Here is an 18,852-nt window from a genome sequence, read left to right on the forward strand (position 1 = left end):
ATGTACATTATGCTTTAATATTTACTATACTATAAATGTAGCATAGTGTATTACGTTCATTATGCAATAATTATAGAGTATACTAATACCGTAATTCCCTGTTATTGTTTGGAGAGATGAATCACGTGACCGCGTGGTGGCATCAAAGAGTGTCTAAACACTTTTTTAACGGCCTTTAAACCGCAACATACAGTCTGACTTTCAAAAGGTGGCATAGGAAAACAAAATAAAAAGGCAGCTGGAGGTTTTTAAATTGAATCTTGAGTTAATCTCATAAAAAGAGCTTTAGCCAAAACCACTCCTTGTCACACTATGTGCCTGTCTGCGCTGCTTAGTTTAGCTCTCTGTGAGTTTTGTTTATTTGGTCAGTTCTGTATCTGTTGTTTAGCTTTGTTTATTATTTTATTCATTCGCGGGTTTTAGTTTACTTAGTATCTGTTTTCATGGGTTTGGTTTTGGGTTCTGTGTTTCAATAAGTTTGTCATGTTTAGGGTTTTGTAGTTTTATTTAGTCTTTTGTTCATTCGCACGTTTAAGTTTTCTTAGTATTTGTCTTGTCTTTCATCTTAGTTCTTAGTCTTATGGTTTAGTTTATGTTCAGTGTTTTTCCTGGTCTGTGTACTTCTGTGTTTTCTTTTGGTCTGTGTCTTAGTCCTTAGTCTCATGTCTCCATGTTGGTGTATTCCTGATCCCCGTTTGGTCCGGTCTCTGTTCCCTGCCCTGGTTTTGTTCTGTTATGCAGTTGTTTCCCGTTCTCCTGTTTTACTTTGTGTTTTCCATATGCTTTACTTCCTGTTTTGTTTTGTAATGTTCTGTTCTCTTGTGTCGTTGTCTAGCTTTGAGTACCTGATGGGTTTCAGCTGTGCTTCCCTCCCTGCTCTGTGTATATATTGTCCTCAGTTGTGTTTGTGTTTGTGACGTCCTTGTCAATGATTGTTCTGTCCTGTACCTTAGTTCCTGGATTACCTTTGCTTCTGTTTGGATCTCAGTTCTGGCCGTCGCCATGTTTTTTTTTGGAAACAGACGTGACCATATTTAGACGAGAGGGTGGAGCTAGCTAACTTGGTTAGCAAAGTGCATTTGTAATTCACTTTAACTGTGATATTAGCTGTGATGCTAATTTTGGCTAGCGACAAACAGGCTTAAAACTAAACGTACTTACTGAAAAATGACCAGACGACTCCTGATGAGCTTTTTCAGCGGCGCTGGTTAAATTTACACAGAGCAGCGGATACGAGTCGCGTCTACAGAGAGCCTAAGTGACTCGCTTCCGGCCCATGGGGCCTTATTTCAGGAAAAATAGTAGCGTAGTCAACGGTGAGAGATTTTTTGATCTTGTTTGAACTGAATCAAACACATGATGTTTGTCAATTTAAAAGATAATTTTGTCAGGAAAAAGTTGCAGTTTTTTGTAAAACAGTAAAGTAACATGTCGTTTTGTGTGAAAACCTTTGAATGAGCTACATCTCTCGTCTTGCTCAATATACGTCACCAACATGTGACCGTGGTAATGCTAGCTAACGTTCATTGCTTGGTTGCTGCTAATTAGAACTTAGCTAGGTTCCACGCAGAAATATATCTCACCTGATGTGTTTAATCCAACGTCCTTTTATCGCATCATCTTTTCATGTAAGTTTTTTTGACGTTAGCTTCAGTAACGTTAGCTTCTGTCATTGAGAGAAAAAGTTATGATGTCAATTACGCGACTTTTGGGTTTGCGTTCTTTGTAATTATGTATTTTAACAGTTTTACATCAAACATGCATCATGTTTATTTTAAATTGACCATCATCATGTGTGTGATTCAGAGCACAATTCAAACGTGATAAAAAAATTAGTTGTCTCTTGCTGTTGACTACAGTACATATTTTAAGGTTCCATGGTGGTCCACCGGTAGGGGAGGGACTTAGGCTCTCTATCCTGATTGACAGGTCGCCATGGTAGCGACTTGTCAATCAGCTTGTAGCCCCGCCCTAAAGCCTCCCCTGCTTCCTGGTCTCTGTTCCTCTAAATGGGACCATAATTTACTAAATGAACATCATGCTGTGTTGAAGAAGACTTGAAACTAGCGACTGAGACCATAAACTCATCAGGAAAGTGTTTACTGAGGGAATAAATCAGCTGACAAGTAGAAACATTTTCTCACAGACTTCTATACAATCACACTTCTTTCTGCAGCCGCTGGAGAGGACGCAGGTTTAAGGAGCTTCACTTTCAGACCCGGAGGTTTCTGCTTGGTGTGAATGTGACGTAATGTAAAGAGCTGTTATACAAGTACAGAGCATTTACTAACATTTATACAACTTAATACTTTCAGGGTGGAGTCTGGTATCGTCGCTGACATCGAGGTCGACAGTTTGCTGCCGTCTGACTGCGACACATTCTACCAGATCAAGAGTCAGCCGATCGGCATCAGGTAACGCTTGCAGCCTCCTTGAGCACCTGAAAACCTCAGACAGTTTTAGTATTTACATGTTGTGTTTCGGTGCTGCAGCTGCTGGAATTAATAAAAGTTATTAAACTATAAATGCACAGTGAACACACCTGAACTGGTTCCTGCCTCTGCTTATTTTATTTCTTTAAAGGTTTAAGAGACAAAAACAAGTTCATATCTGCAGAATATTAGTCCTCTAATTATCCGACTGATGCACACTGGATGATAATTGGGCGACGATCAGTTCCAGGAAACACTGACCAATCAGTGAGCTGCTCCTGGCTGAAAACTGACTGGATATATTGATGATGATGTCATTAACTTGACTAACAGGAAGCTGTCTCTCTCTTTAGTACATCAGTAGCAGCTCCCTCCTCTTCGTCATCTTCATCCTCACTGCCGTCAACCATGTCCTCCAGGTAAACACACACCTGCCCATCATTATGTCTCAGTCTTTCCCTCTCTCTGTCCTCCGGCTGGACCGCAGTCAGAAACGCTTATGTTAACCTGCTCCTCCTCCTCTCCTCTCGCCTCCTCTGTTCTCCTCCTGCAGGGTTTTGATGCGTCAGGATCTGATGCGTCAGCAGGCTCGGGAGGAGGAGCAGAAGGAGGCGCAGCAGCAGCTCCTTCGCTCGGCCGACTTGTCCTCCCCCATCTCTGTCTCTTTGTCCTCCTCCTGCAGACCTCCTGCTCAGGTCCCTGTGGAGGTGCTGAAGGTATGAGGAGGAGGAGGGAGTTAATTAAGGGACAGAAGTGAAGATGAGTCTTCAAAAAAGTTTCTAAAAAACTTTATTTTTAGTAATCCGATGTTCAGAGAGTGGAAGTCATGACAGGGCGTTAAATAAATAAATACAGTGCTTGAAGTGTGTCGGTACGCAGTAATGTTACCTCGACATTTTACTCTTTGGCATACTGGGACTTCCCCCAAGCTGCCGGTCTTCTCCTCTGCCCTCTCCATTTCAGGTTCTCTGAGCGCTACGTGACGCTCACTTGTTCCCGTTCTCCGTTCCCGCCTGCCTGCTAATCTCTGTCAGCTCGTCAATGTCAGTTTTAGTAAACCGACCAACCACAGCCTGGATGGGGCTGGACATTTAAAAATATTGACAGATAGGTGTCATTTACACCGAGGACGCTGGGGACAGGACAGAGTCAGAATGTCTCCCATCACTTTTTGAAAGCTTTTGTTAAATATGTTCTGGAAAAACAGCAACAAGAAATGTTAAATAACAAATGAAACGATGCACAAAAAGAAAACGCGCAATGCAACTGAAATATAGAAGAAAGAAATGTGCATTGTCCAAAAAAGTAACTTAAGCTAAAACGAGCTGCTGATTACTGCATTATATTCCATTATATTTATATATTTATGAATTGTCACCTGCCAGATCAATTTTGTTTCCCTTCATATAAATAAAGACATTTCCACCATAAATCGGTGCATAAAATGTCTCCAGAATGCAGGAAAGTAAGTATTTAATGCTCAAAGTCTTCGGCGGGAGGACCCCCAGACCCCCCACTGATATACTTCAGCATCGAATATTTATTCAAAATACTGTTAAAATATCTTCTCGTCTTGTTTTCGTGACACGAGTGTGTCGTCACACCCCTAATCTGAGCCCTTATGTCTCCACCACTCCACAACACAAAGTGATGCCCCAATCAGCAAACTGTTGAAATGTTGAACTCGTTGTATGAATGCATGAATGTTTATGATTATGATAAGTTAGTACTGAGCAATAGCAAATCAGAGACTGACCGCCATGTAGAGCATTTTTCTTGCACAATAATTTAATGAATGACAACAACCCACAAAAATTAAACGACTGTTTTGTCCAACTGGAATTAATATTGTAGCCTATACTATTTTCTGAAATTACAATAATTACACTAAAATTAGCCCTAATCAAACCTTATGGAGGGGAGTACTGGCACCTAATCTTTCCCACTTCAAGCACTGAATAAATATATTTAAATAAATCCGTACTGAATCCTTCTCCCTGTGTGTCTCTCAGGTGCAGACTCACCTGGAGAACCCGACCAGGTATCACATCCAGCAGGCTCAAAGGCAGCAGGTGCGTCAGTATCTCTCCACTACGCAGACCGCCATCACCACCAAGACAACCAATGAGAAGCCAGCTGGACCGTCACCAGGCCACTCCCCCTACCTGGGCTCTGCCCCCAAACTACAGCCTGCAGACAACAGCAACAAAATACAGGTAAATACATATACATTTTAAATATGTACATAATACTGTGTGTGTGTGTGTATGTATAAATATATATAAACACACCCTCCTGATATTTAAACTTCATCAGTTTTCAGTGAACTCAGCAGCTTCAGTTCTTCCTGCCTGGGTCACAGTTTGCTGAATCAGCTGTTGGAGGATCTGAGTCAGATGAATCAAACAGGTTTTTCTGTTTCATGCAACTGAACAGACAGAATCTGTCCGTTTAAACATGTAACACCTCACACACACCAGCAGCTGTTTCATACATTTGATTTTAAACAGCCTTATATTTGTTATAATTCTGCAACAAACACACACAGGAAACATCAGGGTGTCCCAAATCCACCAAAACACAAACCTCCAGGGGTTAATTTGTTCATACTGAGAAAACACAGACCCTTAATGTGTTCTGCACATGACCATGGGACGTCCACATCAACACAGCCGGTAACTAGTCATGTTACAGGTACCTCAGCGACTCACCTGAACAGATGTAAGGGGTCACATGACAACATTTGACATCAGAATAGATGTGGATCAGTCCAGAGAGCGGGCCAATCCACCGTGACGTGATGAAACAGCAGGATTTAATGTATGACCATGATTAACTCAATTAAAGTTGTGTTAATAATGTTATGTATGTGTGTGCTGTCTTAAGCTGTTCTAAACCAATTGACCCCTGTGGGGGGTTTGGTTGTTGACGTTTAAGTTGATCTGTGATTGGTTTATTCAGCTGGAAGAGACAGTCATTGATGACATCATCAGCCTGGAATCGAGTCTAAATGACGAGTTGGTGACGCTGATCGACTCTGGACTGCAGTTCGCCAACACGGTAACACACACACAGAAAACACACAGGAAATGCACAGATTAAATAAGTAAACGCAAAGCAAATGCACAAGAAACACAGGAAATGCACATATAGCACGCAGGAAATGCACATATGGCACAGAGGAAATGCACTGATAACAAAAAGTAAACACAAAGCAAACGCACAGGAAACACAGGAAATGCACATATAGCATGCAGGAAATGCAAAGATAACAAAAAGTAAACACAAAGCATATGCACAGGAAACACAGGAAATGCTCATATAGCACGCAGGAAATGCACTGATAACAAAAAGGAAACACAAAGCATATGCACAGGAAACACAGGAAATGCACTGATAACAAAAAGTAAACACAAAGCATATGCACAGGAAACACAGGAAATGCAAAGATAACAAAAAGTAAACACAAAGCATATGCACAGGAAACAGAGGAAATGCTCATAAAGCACGCAGGAAATGCACTGATAACAAAAAGTAAACACAAAGCATATGCACAGGAAACACAGGAAATGCACAGATAACAAAATGTAAACACAAAGCATATGCACAGGAAACACAGGAAATGCACAGATAACAAAATGTAAACACAAAGCATATGCACAGGAAAGACAGGAAATGCACATATAGCACGCAGGAAATACACATATAGCACACAGGAAATGCACTGATAACAAAAAGTAAACACAAAGCAAAGGCACAGGAAACACAGGAAATGCACTGATAACAAAAAGGAAACACAAAGCAAAGGCACAGGAAACACAGGAAATGCACTGATAACAAAAAGGAAACACAAAGCATATGCACAGGAGACACAGGAAATGCACATATAGCATGCAGGAAATGCACATATAGCATGCAGGAAATGCACATATAGCATGCAGGAAATGCACATATAGCATGCAGGAAATACACATATAGCACACAGGAAATGCACTGATAACAAAAAGGAAACACAAAGCAAAGGCACAGGAAACACAGGAAATGCAAAGATAACAAAAAGTAAACACAAAGCATATGCACAGGAAACACAGGAAATGCACATATAGCACACAGGAAATGCAAAGATAACAAAAAGTAAACACAAAGCATATGCACAGGAAACACAGGAAATGCACATATAGCACACAGGAAATGCACTGATAACAAAAAGGAAACACAAAGCAGATGCACAGGAAACACAAGAAATGCACATATAGCACGCAGGAAATGTACATATAGCACACAGGAAATGCACTGATAACAAAAAGGAAACACAAAGCAAAGGCACAGGAAATGCACATATAGCACGCAGGAAATACACATATAGCATACAGGAAATGCACTGATAACAAAAAGGAAACACAAAGCAAAGGCACAGGAAATGCACTGATAACAAAAAGGAAACACAAAGCATATGCACAGGAAACACAGGAAATGCACATATAGCACACAGGAAATGCACTGATAACAAAAAGCAAACACAAAGCAAACGCACAGGAAACACAGGAAATGCACATATAGCACGCAGGAAATACACATATAGCACACAGGAAATGCACTGATAACAAAAAGGAAACACAAAGCAAAGGCACAGGAAATGCACTGATAACAAAAAGGAAACACAAAGCATATGCACAGGAAACACAGGAAATGCACATATAGCACACAGGAAATGCACTGATAACAAAAAGCAAACACAAAGCAAACGCACAGGAAACACAGGAAATGCACATATAGCACGCAGGAAATACACATATAGCACACAGGAAATGCACTGATAACAAAAAGGAAACACAAAGCAAAGGCACAGGAAATGCACTGATAACAAAAAGGAAACACAAAGCATATGCACAGGAAACACAGGAAATGCACATATAGCACACAGGAAATGCACTGATAACAAAAAGCAAACACAAAGCAAACGCACAGGAAACACAGGAAATGCACATATAGCACGCAGGAAATACACATATAGCACACAGGAAATGCACTGATAACAAAAAGGAAACACAAAGCAAAGGCACAGGAAATGCACTGATAACAAAAAGGAAACACAAAGCATATGCACAGGAAACACAGGAAATGCACATATAGCACACAGGAAATGCACTGATAACAAAAAGCAAACACAAAGCAAACGCACAGGAAACACAGGAAATGCACATATAGCACGCAGGAAATACACATATAGCACACAGGAAATGCACTGATAACAAAAAGGAAACACAAAGCAAAGGCACAGGAAATGCACTGATAACAAAAAGGAAACACAAAGCATATGCACAGGAAACACAGGAAATGCACATATAGCACACAGGAAATGCACTGATAACAAAAAGCAAACACAAAGCAAACGCACAGGAAACACAGGAAATGCACAGAATCTTGCGTGATCAAACATGATTTCCGACAAACATGAAGGCAGACTGTTGCTGTCAGCTGGTTGACCTTGTGTGTGCTATGTTTTGCACAGAAAAACATAAGTAGATGAAGTCGAGGATGAGAAGAGGGAATCAGCAGGTTTACAATTACATTTTATAGAGCAGAAACACAACACGCTGGGGACGCTTCCTGCTCAGCTCGCTCTCATTGGATGCTGCAGATTCACCAATTTCAAACATGTTTGATATTTAAATCTTTGATATTGAAATTGTAAATTTCGTATTTCAAAATCTGGCATCATCCCGTCCAGTCGTCGACCTTAAGATTCTGTGTGAAACACTACAGGAACATTTGAGCCGACCAGCCTCAAATCGGGAATGCCCGAACGATGGTAACAAAACCGTGGCGCAGCCTGGACTATCCGTGGTAAAAGTCCTGGCTTTGACCCGTTTGACCACCCCATCCTGCGCCCTTACATGGTCTTTGTCGCTATTTATAATACATCGTTGCTTCAGTCGCAAAGCCTCTAGTGGTCGCAAAAACGTGAACATGGGTCTTTATAAGCTGTAAAATAATTCAATCAGAGCAGGACGGGCTGCTCTGATCTGATCCACAGCTCCTGAATCTAAAACTTTATTTGCCTCCTTTTTTATGAAATTGTGAACAAAATGACAGAGAGAGTGAAAATCTGTCTGATCAGAATATTAACTCAGTTTCCCAGACTTGTTCCTCGTTTCTGCTGCTGTGGGCGGAGCCTGTGTGTGTGTGTGTGTGTGTGTGTGTGTGTGTGTGTGTGTTAGTGTTAGCATCAGTTTGTGTGTGGTTTTGTGTGTGTGTGGGTGTGTCAGCCAGATAAAAACCTCACTGGGAGGTTTTTTTGTTTCTTAAAGAGACGTTTCCTCATTTTTCAACAGTCGTCCGAACAGAAAGAGGAAGAGAAGCTGCTGCTGTGTGTGTGTTAGTGTGTATACCTTTATATAAATGTGTGTGTGTTGGTGTGAAATCAGAGAAGATGAGGATTTTAGTTTTACTGCCGGATCATGAGAAGAGGAGGATTAAATCAGAGGTAAAGAGTTTCTCTTGCTCCTTCAGGTCAGTTTGACCTCTGACCTCTAACCAGCTCTGTTCTGCAGAATAACTGTAACGTTACTACAGAGAGAGAACAGAGAAAATATAGTATTTTTAAAGTATTTAGATCCTTCAGTTAAGTTAACTGATTAATTATCAACAAAAATGTAAAGAATCAAAAGTAAAAATGCTGATAGAGCAGATTATTATTGCAATTTAATGTTGATTTAGACACAGTGGACTTTATTCTGCAACAATGCATCATGTTTTAAACACCGTACATGACTTTGACTGCAGATAAGTGATGTGGAGTAGAAGAAGAAAGTGTCAGGTTGGACCTAAAGGGCCATGCTGTTGTTTTAGAGCACATTTATTTCAGTCTGAACCTGAAGAAAGAAAACATTCTGCTGATTGGTTATCCTGTCATAGGTGAAGAAGTGGGAACCAATGGCTGCTCAGTAAGAAAGTACATGAAAGAACACACAGATGTCTACCTGTTACAGGTGTGTGTGTGTGTGTGTGTGTGTGTGTGTGTGTGTGCTGTTATCATTTCGTCTGGTTTCCTGTTCGATCAGCAAATTCCAGTTTTTCTGGAGGAGCATGACTTCCGATCAGAGCTGTTAAATAAACAACAGATCTTGCTGCTATTTAAATTCTCCTCAGACGCAAAAAAAAAAGCACTGTAGAATGTTCTGGGTGTACACGTGTGTGTAAATAACTGTAATATATTGTTTTTTAAAATTTATTATTATTATTATTATTATAAGTTACCATAGTTTAATACACTTTTAATTATCTGTTAATTGTGTATGTAGCATGAAGGGGCTACACACTTTCATTTTGTTATCAAACCTTGTGTAATCATGATAACTAAACGACCTTGATCCTCGATCGATATCTCACAGTCCATTAGAGCTCAAAGTGCTACGCTGACACTAATAAAGGAAATGATCATTAATGAGAAACAAATGGACAAACAGGATCAATACTGAACTTAGACATGAAATTTAGAAGCTTAAGAAATTAAAAAGTTGATAAAATTTGGACATTTACAAGAATACAGAAACAATAATAAGCTATTGACTGATCGCTGACACAGCAACACAATGCAGGTTTCACATAGATGTAAATGCTCCGTATTTGTATTTACTCCTAACCAAGCGGGAACCTCCAGGTCTGAAAAGAGCCTTAAACCTGCGTCCTCTCCAGCAGCCAGCAGGGGGCGAGTCCAGCGGCTGCAGAAAGAAGTGTGATTGTATAGAAGTCTGTGAGAAAATGTTTCTACTTGTCAGCTGATTTATTCCCTCAGTAAACACTTTCCTGATGAGTTTATGGTCTCAGTCGCTAGTTTCAAGTCTTCTTCAACACAGCATGATGTTCATTTAGTAAATGATGGTCCCATTTAGAGGAACAGAGACCAGGAAGCAGGGGAGGCTTTAGGGCGGGGCTACAAGATGATTGACAAGTCGTTACCATGGCGACCTGTCAGGATAGAGGCGACTCTTACCCGCTGCTCTGTGTACATTTAACCAGCGCCGCTGAAAAAGCTCATCAAGAGTCGGCTGGTCATTTTTCAGTTGGTATACAGTATCACAGTTAAAGCGAATTAACTAGCTCCGCCCTCTCGTCCAAATATGGTCACGTCCGGTTCCAACAAAACAAGATGGCGACGGTCAAAATGCTAAACTGGAGGCTTCAAAACGGTAGTCCACAAACCAGCGGGGGATGTGACTAACTCATAAATGTCTTAAAACCTGAGGCTCTTTCAGAACTCACTGAGATGTTTGTGTATATATATAAATATTGGATGAAATTAAAGTTATGTGACACATAAACACAATCCCAGGTTTCTGTTTAAGACTGTGGATCAGCTGGTAAACTCAACCCCTCCTTGTGCCTCAGCTGGAAGTAATGATGACTGTGAACTGTGTGACTATGTATTATTATTATTATTATTATTATTTTACCAATAAGGTGGTGTCAATCAGAGCCTCTATTACACCCACGGCCTCTTATTTATATATATATATATATATATATATATATATATATATAAGGGAGAAACTGACAAGAGTTCAGACACATTTACAAAATTTTACCTGAAACACGATGACGTAACTTGAGCATGTTAACATTCATTGCTCTGTTTGGTAATAACGATGGATGCATGAAGGTGAAGATGGTTCGACCGGCTGGTTGAGTCAGAGTCAATATTATATATTGTAAGAAGTTAAAGACGCTGAGGTTCTGCAGCCTGATTCAAACTGACTCGCTCTCTGGTTTAAAACATTGGTTCAGCAGCAGAGAGGAGAAGCTGCTGAGGCCTGAAACACTGAGAAATAAATTTATTTTAATACTTGAGAGTTTGAATTCAGGACTTTTGTTTCTCAGATGTTAGAATTCTGTTTTAGTGGCTTCTGTCTCTTAAAGTACCTCTGACCTCTGTGCAGCCGGTCAGAGATGCTGGGACATGCAGAGGGTTAGACAAGCTGAAGGTCGTTTATGAGCAGCAGAGAGAGAGCGAGGTAGGTCATCCTGCAGCCAATCACAGCGCAGCATCCTCTGGATATCCTCTTCAACCGTCTGATTGGTCACTTTCTTTGATTCTGTGCTCCGATTGGTCCATTCCAGCTGCCGGTGTCGGGGAACATGCTGGACGTGTACGGTGGCAGCGGAGGGATGGCCACGCCCACCATCAACGTTAGCAACAGTTGCCCCGCTGACCTGCACGCCGTCAAGACGGAGCTGAGCGGTGGGTGTCTCTCAGACTTCTACACTCGTGAGGAACTTTTTATTAACATCATTCACATTTTGAACTTTGAATATTTGTGGTATTTGTTTTGATTTTTTTGTTCAGAAATTAAACTCTTAATGTTTTCCCCCCGACTCCGATTATACGTTTTGAATCCGGTTCTTATGGAGTTTTGGTTCATTCACCACTGAGCTTCTCAGCGCTCAGTGACCTTCATCCTCTTCCTCCTCGCTCATGTACCCGCCTTCGTGGCTAAAGTGAAAGGAGTCTCTTTACTAGAGGGGCGTCTCTGGGGACTCGTCTCTTATGGTGCTTTCAGACCAAAAACGAAGCGAGCGTTCGGGGAGCGATCTGCATAAACAACGTGTATAAATACGCTACCAGTCAAAAGTTTTAGAACTCCGCCATGTTTGTAGTTCTTTTATAAATGTTGGTTCCAAAGTAAGCAGCAAAGTGGTCAAAGTTAAAAACACAGTTTACGTGACCAAAACAGACATTTTCAGATCTAAAATGAACAATTTAATGGACTTAAAGGAGTTTTGTTCATTATTTCATTGTCACCAGCTGCTCTGTCTTCCTTCATTAACATTATATATAATAAATATAATATTGTACAAATAAAGCTGAATGTGTTTTAACAGGCTGTTCCAAGGTGTTTACTGTAGAAATGTCTCATTTCCTTCCACTGCTGCAGGCAAAGACAAAGTTTAGGTCAGAAAAACTGAGAAATAATGTAAATTTCAGAAATTTACAATTTTGAGGGATCAATAATGAGTTAACAACTTCGAATTATTCTGCAGCAGTGTGGGAGTGAACAAAACACCTTCATCTAATTGTTACTTTTACACCTGAAAATGTCTGTTTTGGTGACGTAAAACGTTAACTTTGGCAGTTTGCTGCTAACTTTGGAACCATTTTGTACCAACTTATAATGATCAGAGTCTGTTTGCAGCCTGTTTGAACACAGTCCTGTCTCTACCTGTTTGTCAGTATTTATAGCACGCAGTCTAGTAATTCTGATGAAGCTGATTAATTCTGATGTGACACCAGAGACTCATGTCAGTCACCAGGATTAGGATTAGTGTGCCCGGAGCTGCAGCCGTTGAAGTTGTAAATCTGTTCTTCTTCAGTTTGATGAGTCAACATCCCGACTTCCTCTGAACACCCGTATTTTCCCACATCATCAGTTCCCACTTCCTGTTCAGTCAACATGTTCTCCAAACTCATTCAGCTGTTTCTCTCTGTTCCAGCTTACAGAACAGACCACTTTTAAGTTTTTGTTTTACGTAACTGAGCAACTTTTAAACCGTCTGTTTTAGATCTTTCATGTTCGTCAGAAAACCAAACAGTCCCAGTAACTGCAGCAGCTGCTGACCGGAACAGTGTTGAGCGAGTTACTGTCATTTGGGACTAATGACAGTAACTCAGTAAAAAATAATTGGGACTAAAAACATTAAAGAAAATGCGTGATGATAAAGATAGAGAAAAATAGAAATGCATGGGAAAAATAGAATATTGTCAATATTTTAAACGACCCCCAACATTTCACAGATAATGTTTTCAGTGGAGCTCCTGTCTTTTTAAGAGGAGCACAGCTGTAGTTTGCACCCTGTCTACAATCTCAACCATCAAACTCCAGCAACAGGAAATAACTTTACTCTTTTACTCACAGATTTATTTATCTGCTGCCGAAATGTTTCACGGTGTTGGTGAATTATTAAAAAACAAATGACCACTTAATTTCAGGTTAAAATGTGTGCGTGACTGAGATTGTAACGGGTATAATTATTAGTAATGCGTTATATTCCTGCCTTACAGCAAAAAACTAAACATTACTATAATTGCATTACTTTTGTAACGTGTTACTCCAAACACTGGATTGGAACCAGTTACAAAAGACAAGTTTAGTTTCTGTTCCCACATTCAAAAACAAAATCTCCAACGTATTTCCGTAAACCTGGAACTACTTCCTGTGATGACAGTTCATGAAACTGCTTCTTCTTCTCTTTGTCCCCTGGTGTTTTGCTCTTTATGTTGTGCTTTCTTCTGTGTTTAAATGAAGTCTGTTGTTTTTATGTTTGCTGCTTAATATACCTGCTGTCCTGTGTGTTTGCTTGACGCTTGTTGGAATTATGTTGTTGATCTATGGTGTGCTTCTTCTTTGATTAAATCCCTACGTATGGAGATGGATCAGTGAACATGTGAGCTCAGGAGCAGATACGTTTTTTTAATGTCGTTTCGTTTAGAAGTTTCAGAAAAAGCCAGTAAGTGTGCCTTCATAAAGTCGTATTGAAATATCTGAAACAGCAGGAAGCTCTTTCAGTCTCACAGAAAATTTTGTTACAAAATGTTCCCACTTCCCAAAAAATATCCTCACATTTCAAAACGTCCCCGCAGCCCTGTGCGGAGTCATGGCAGCAGTGAAATGTCTGTGCGAGGTTTGTGTTAAAGCAGAGAGCTCATGTTGTTGTTGTTGTTGCAGATGTGGAGGCCAAAGCTCTGATCAAAGACAGACAAAAGAAAGACAACCACAATCTCAGTGAGTACTACAGTATTACTTCACTCATAACTGCCCAGTGATACTGGATTTAAAGGCTTGAGCTCTGTAGCAGGGCTGCAACTAACGATTATTTTCGATTCATTGTTTAGTCTATAAAATGTCAGAAAATTGTCTATCTCCCTGTGAGATGGAGTAGAAGTAGAAAATGACATGAAAAGAAATACTCAAGTACAAGTACCTCTAATTTGTACCTAAGTACACTACTTGAGAAAATGTACTTCATCACTCTCCATCACTGGAGAGAATCATATCAAATATTAAAACTGTCATGTTGATTTGATTTTTTTATGCTGCTGACAGTTTGATTTCTGTTTTTCAATCTCTGATTTCATCACTTTTCTCTTCCCGACGATCGGCTGCGGTTTCATTGCAACATTTTCCTGCAGGGTTCGAGTGAAACGTGAATGAACAGGAGCTCAGTCTTTAACCTGAAATAATCCTGCTGCTGCTGTGTGTGTTTCAGTTGAGAGGAGGAGAAGATTCAACATCAACGACCGGATCAAAGAACTCGGAGACCTCATCCCCAAATCCACCGACCCGTCAGTACACTCTGCATCCTCACACTGTAGTACTAATACTTTACATCAGCACACTGTCACAGTACTCGCATGTGCCACAGCACTAACTCCATCAGCTGTCACTCCATTATTGATTGCTGTTAAGTTAACATCACTGAAACAAACACAAACATCATGATAGACATAAAAAACAGAGCTTTGAACAGAATATCAACAAGGGAACTCTTGATATGATATGTATCACGATATATTGCAATACGATACATATTTCTCTACATAACTTACTGAAAATATTAAAATATAGTGATAATACAATGTACATCACATTATATTGAAAGGTGTTCAGTGACACAATGCTGTGCTGCCTTTATGTTGCATGCAGTCTCCACCTAGTGGTAGCTGTATTTTTAGGCCACTGGGAATTTTGAGTTTGAATTTTGACCCTTTTGGGTTGCTGTAGCTGGTCTGTGCGCCGTGCTGAAGCAGCAGAGTATTAGCAGTTTAAGCCAGAGAAGATAGCAGCTGTAGTACCCTACAACGTACCCAACAGCGTACCCTACAATGTACCCTAGAGTGTACCCTATGCCGTACCCTACAGCGTACCCTACAGCGTACCCTACAACGTACCCTACAACTTACCCTACAATGTAACCTTCAGCGTACCCGTCAGCATAACCAAGATCATACCCTAAGCCGTATCCTACTCTGTACCCTACAGCTTACCCTGGAGCGTACCCGACAATGTATCCTAGAGCGTACCCCACAACGTATCCTACAACTTACCCTACAACGTAACCTACAGCTGTATCCTACGTTGTACCCTACGTTGTACCCTACGTTGTACCCTATGCGTACCCTAAAGCGTACCCTACAGCGTAACCAAGATCATACCCTAAGCCGTATCCTACGTTGTACCCTACATTGTACCCTATGCGTACCCTACAGCGTAGACACAACATACCCTAGAGCATACCCTACAGCATACATGACAGCGTACCCTAGGTGCATACCCTACAGCGTACATTAGAGCATACCCTACAACGTACCCTACAACATACCCGACAGCGTACACGACAGCGTACCCTAGAGCGTACCCAACAATGTACCCTAGAGCGTACCCCACAACGTACCCTACAACTTACCCTACAACGTAACCTACAGCGTACCCTATGGGTACCCTACAGCGTACCCTACAGCGTAGACAAAATGTACCCTAGAGCATACCCTACGGCATACACGACAGCGTACCCTACAGCGTACATGACAGTGTACCCTACAGTGTACACTAGAGCGTACCCTATACCGTGACATCACTGCTCAGTGTGGTTACGTTAAACTGGAAATGTTTGGGTTTGACCTGAACATTAAACTGATATACAAGGCCTGTGATTGGTTGATCAGGGAGACAAGGTGGAACAAAGGAACCATCCTGAAGGCGTCGGTGGATTACATTCGCAAACTGCAGAAAGAGCAACAGAGAGCCCGAGAGATGGAGGAGAGACAAAGGAGGCTGGAGAACACCAACCACTCACTGCTGCTACGCATACAGGTGAGGAGGGGGAGGGGGGGACACTCTGATTGGTCCTGCTCCTCCAGGAAGGGTCGCATTGAGCTTTAAAACAGTTGTCTCACGGCTTTGTGGGCATTTTGATTTGGATATTGAATACTGATTGGTGCACAAAACTCTGTGACATCACCTTTCACTACCTGAGCCCCGCCTACTTGAACCTGTGAGGTCATGTGACATAACCAAAGCTGAAAGGCCGTTTGAACTCTGACTTCCTGTCTGTGTTGTGTTGCAGGAGTTGGAGCTGCAGGCTCGCCTCCACGCCTTCTCGTCCTCCTCCTCTTCACCCCTCCCCACCACCACCTCCTCCTCCTCCTCCCTGGACCCCCAGACTCTGCTCTCCCCCCAGCTGCCAAACCTCTTCTCCTCCTCCTCCCCTTCCTCCTCACTGATGACACCCTCCCTGGGTCTGGACGCCCTGAGCTTCGTGGAGCTGGAAGACCCACAGGGGGCCGCCACCGTCTTCTCCCCCGACCTGATGTCCGACGTGGGGCTGACGGAGCTCCACGGCCTGGGAGACATCCTGATGGAGGAGGGGGGAGGCGGGGTGATGTCCGACCCACTGCTGTCCTGCGGCGCCTCGAAGACCAGCAGCAGGAGGAGCAGCTTCAGCATGGACGAGGACCTCTGATGACATCACCGCACACACACACGGATCCTATTGGCCCAGAGCTGGAGGCAGGCCGCCGCCCAGCCGGGAGCGTTTTTACTTACTAAACTATTTTTAATCAGTGACATCATCAAAACGCACACAAAGGTGACGTCACAGGGAACAGCGATATCCTCCAGAGTAACCAATCGGTTGAGTTCGGCGCCATCTCATCTCCGTAATCACGAGCACAGAAACGCCAGACTGAGCAGACCGGAAGCTGATTGGCTGATGAAGAACAAACAGCTGACTGAGCTCCAGGTGTCTGCAGGTGATCAATAACTCTGCATCTGTTCAGCCAAATGTTTGAACGCGACTCGCTCCTCAGCCGTTTTCAGTCAGCTGTTGTCGTTGTTATTAGCCAATCAGTGACTTTCAGCAGCTGTATGCTCAACTGTGATTGATCCTCATCCCCGGCCCCACCCTCTCGTCTACGTATGGTCACTTCTGGCTCCAGAAAACCAAGATGGCGACGGCCAAAATGCCAAACTCGAGGCTTCAGAACGGTAGAAGCGGCTGCGTCCTCACCTGTGACTCTGCCGGCCAACTAAACATTTCATTTAAGAGATTTTACCGACAAAAAATTATGAAAAACTGAAATGAATGTGCAGAAGAAGCCTCGGCTGCTGATCTGTTCACACCTGTACATAAATCTGTAATCGCTGTGCTGGAGATGTTTTACTGGAAGAGATCTGATCAGGTTCTTTTATTGTTTTCTGTTGGTTGTTTGAGACTCAGAGGAAACGGAAGGGAAACGACCAAATTTACATTTGATGCTTTGTTTGATTGTGTGTCCTGTCAAACTCTAATGCTGTGTCTCCCTTCAGATATTTCCAATGTGCGTGGGTTTTTGAGGTGGCGTACATGAACACAGCTGTTGTGCACTTACTGGAAATAACGATGGCAACATTTGACCACTTCTTCTTCTTAAATAACTGGATGGATCATCACCGCCAAATTAACTAATAAGCAAACTGATGGCTTCTATCCAACAACATACTTATGGCTGCGCCACGGCTGCCAGAGCAAATCGCTGCCATTGTAGTCAGTGCTTGTGCTCACACCTTGAAGCACCGCAGCGTGTCCCAGAAGCGGCGCTGCGCAGAGAATAGGCAGCCGGACAAGCAGCACAGAGCAGATGAGCCGGGCAGGAAGTCAGACACAGAAACGAGAGAAGAGAATCCGGTCGATTTTCAAAATAAAATACCTTGTACAGACTCCTGATCAACAATAAACCCAGTTAAAACCACGGTAGAAGCACAGAAATCAAGGACAACTTACCAAAATTCAATCTAAACAATTCAGCAAAATCAGGCTGGCAAAACGCTCTTATTCTGAAATTCTCCATGTGGGAAATTCAGCCCTGCAGGGAACTGGGGGGAAACAGTTCACAGAGCGCTGTGATCGGTTGTAGAACACACAGAATGACAAAGAAACAGCAAGTCAACAACGTTGGGCAGGCTGAATGCTCCGCTTCTGAAACGCTTCTGAAACGCATCCAGTGTGAGTTGACGCCGTGCTAAGGACGGGTCAAAACCGTGGCGCAGCTGTAACACTGCGGACACGCCGGGGTAAGTCCGGGGTAACATTTACATGGTGCGGTTTTAACCGGAGTGACCCCTGCAGCTTCCATCCCCTTCTGCCAAGAAGTGAAGATGGCAACTTTTGCGAGCGAGAAGCGTCCAGCGTTCCTCAGCTTTTAGACGGCCAGCAGGGGGCGACTCCACCGGCTGCAGGAAGAAGTGTGATTGTGTAGAAGTCTATGAGAAATTTTCTACTTCTCAACTGATTTATTCCCTCAGTGAACACTTTCCTGACCAGGAAGCAGGGGAGGCTTTAGGGCGGGGCTACAAGCTGATTGACAAGTCGCTACCATGGCGACCTG

General features: G+C 42.3%; 1 protein-coding gene across 4 annotated transcripts in view; it reads left to right on the forward strand.

Annotated features, from left to right (window-relative positions):
• Positions 1-18,795, forward strand: part of tfe3a (transcription factor binding to IGHM enhancer 3a) — a 24,274-nt gene extending 5,479 nt beyond the window's left edge. Inside the window, exons 2-12 of one of the 4 annotated variants that reach the window (XM_046057110.1) lie at positions 2,316-2,414; positions 2,786-2,851; positions 2,986-3,148; positions 4,445-4,648; positions 5,394-5,492; positions 11,372-11,446; positions 11,553-11,700; positions 14,156-14,212; positions 14,697-14,772; positions 16,153-16,300; positions 16,554-18,795. In XM_046057110.1, the coding sequence (XP_045913066.1) occupies positions 2,316-2,414; positions 2,786-2,851; positions 2,986-3,148; positions 4,445-4,648; positions 5,394-5,492; positions 11,372-11,446; positions 11,553-11,700; positions 14,156-14,212; positions 14,697-14,772; positions 16,153-16,300; positions 16,554-16,949 (1,531 nt within the window). In that variant the 3' untranslated portion in view covers positions 16,950-18,795. The remainder of the gene's footprint in view (positions 1-2,315; positions 2,415-2,785; positions 2,852-2,985; positions 3,149-4,444; positions 4,649-5,393; positions 5,493-11,371; positions 11,447-11,552; positions 11,701-14,155; positions 14,213-14,696; positions 14,773-16,152; positions 16,301-16,553) is intronic. The other 3 variants (XM_046057111.1, XM_046057112.1, XM_046057113.1) reach the window with 3 other exon arrangements.
• Positions 18,796-18,852: the final 57 nt, after the last annotated feature.

Source organism: Micropterus dolomieu, linkage group LG08 (assembly GCF_021292245.1).
Source record: "Micropterus dolomieu isolate WLL.071019.BEF.003 ecotype Adirondacks linkage group LG08, ASM2129224v1, whole genome shotgun sequence".
NCBI classification, from domain to species: domain Eukaryota; kingdom Metazoa; phylum Chordata; class Actinopteri; order Centrarchiformes; family Centrarchidae; genus Micropterus; species Micropterus dolomieu.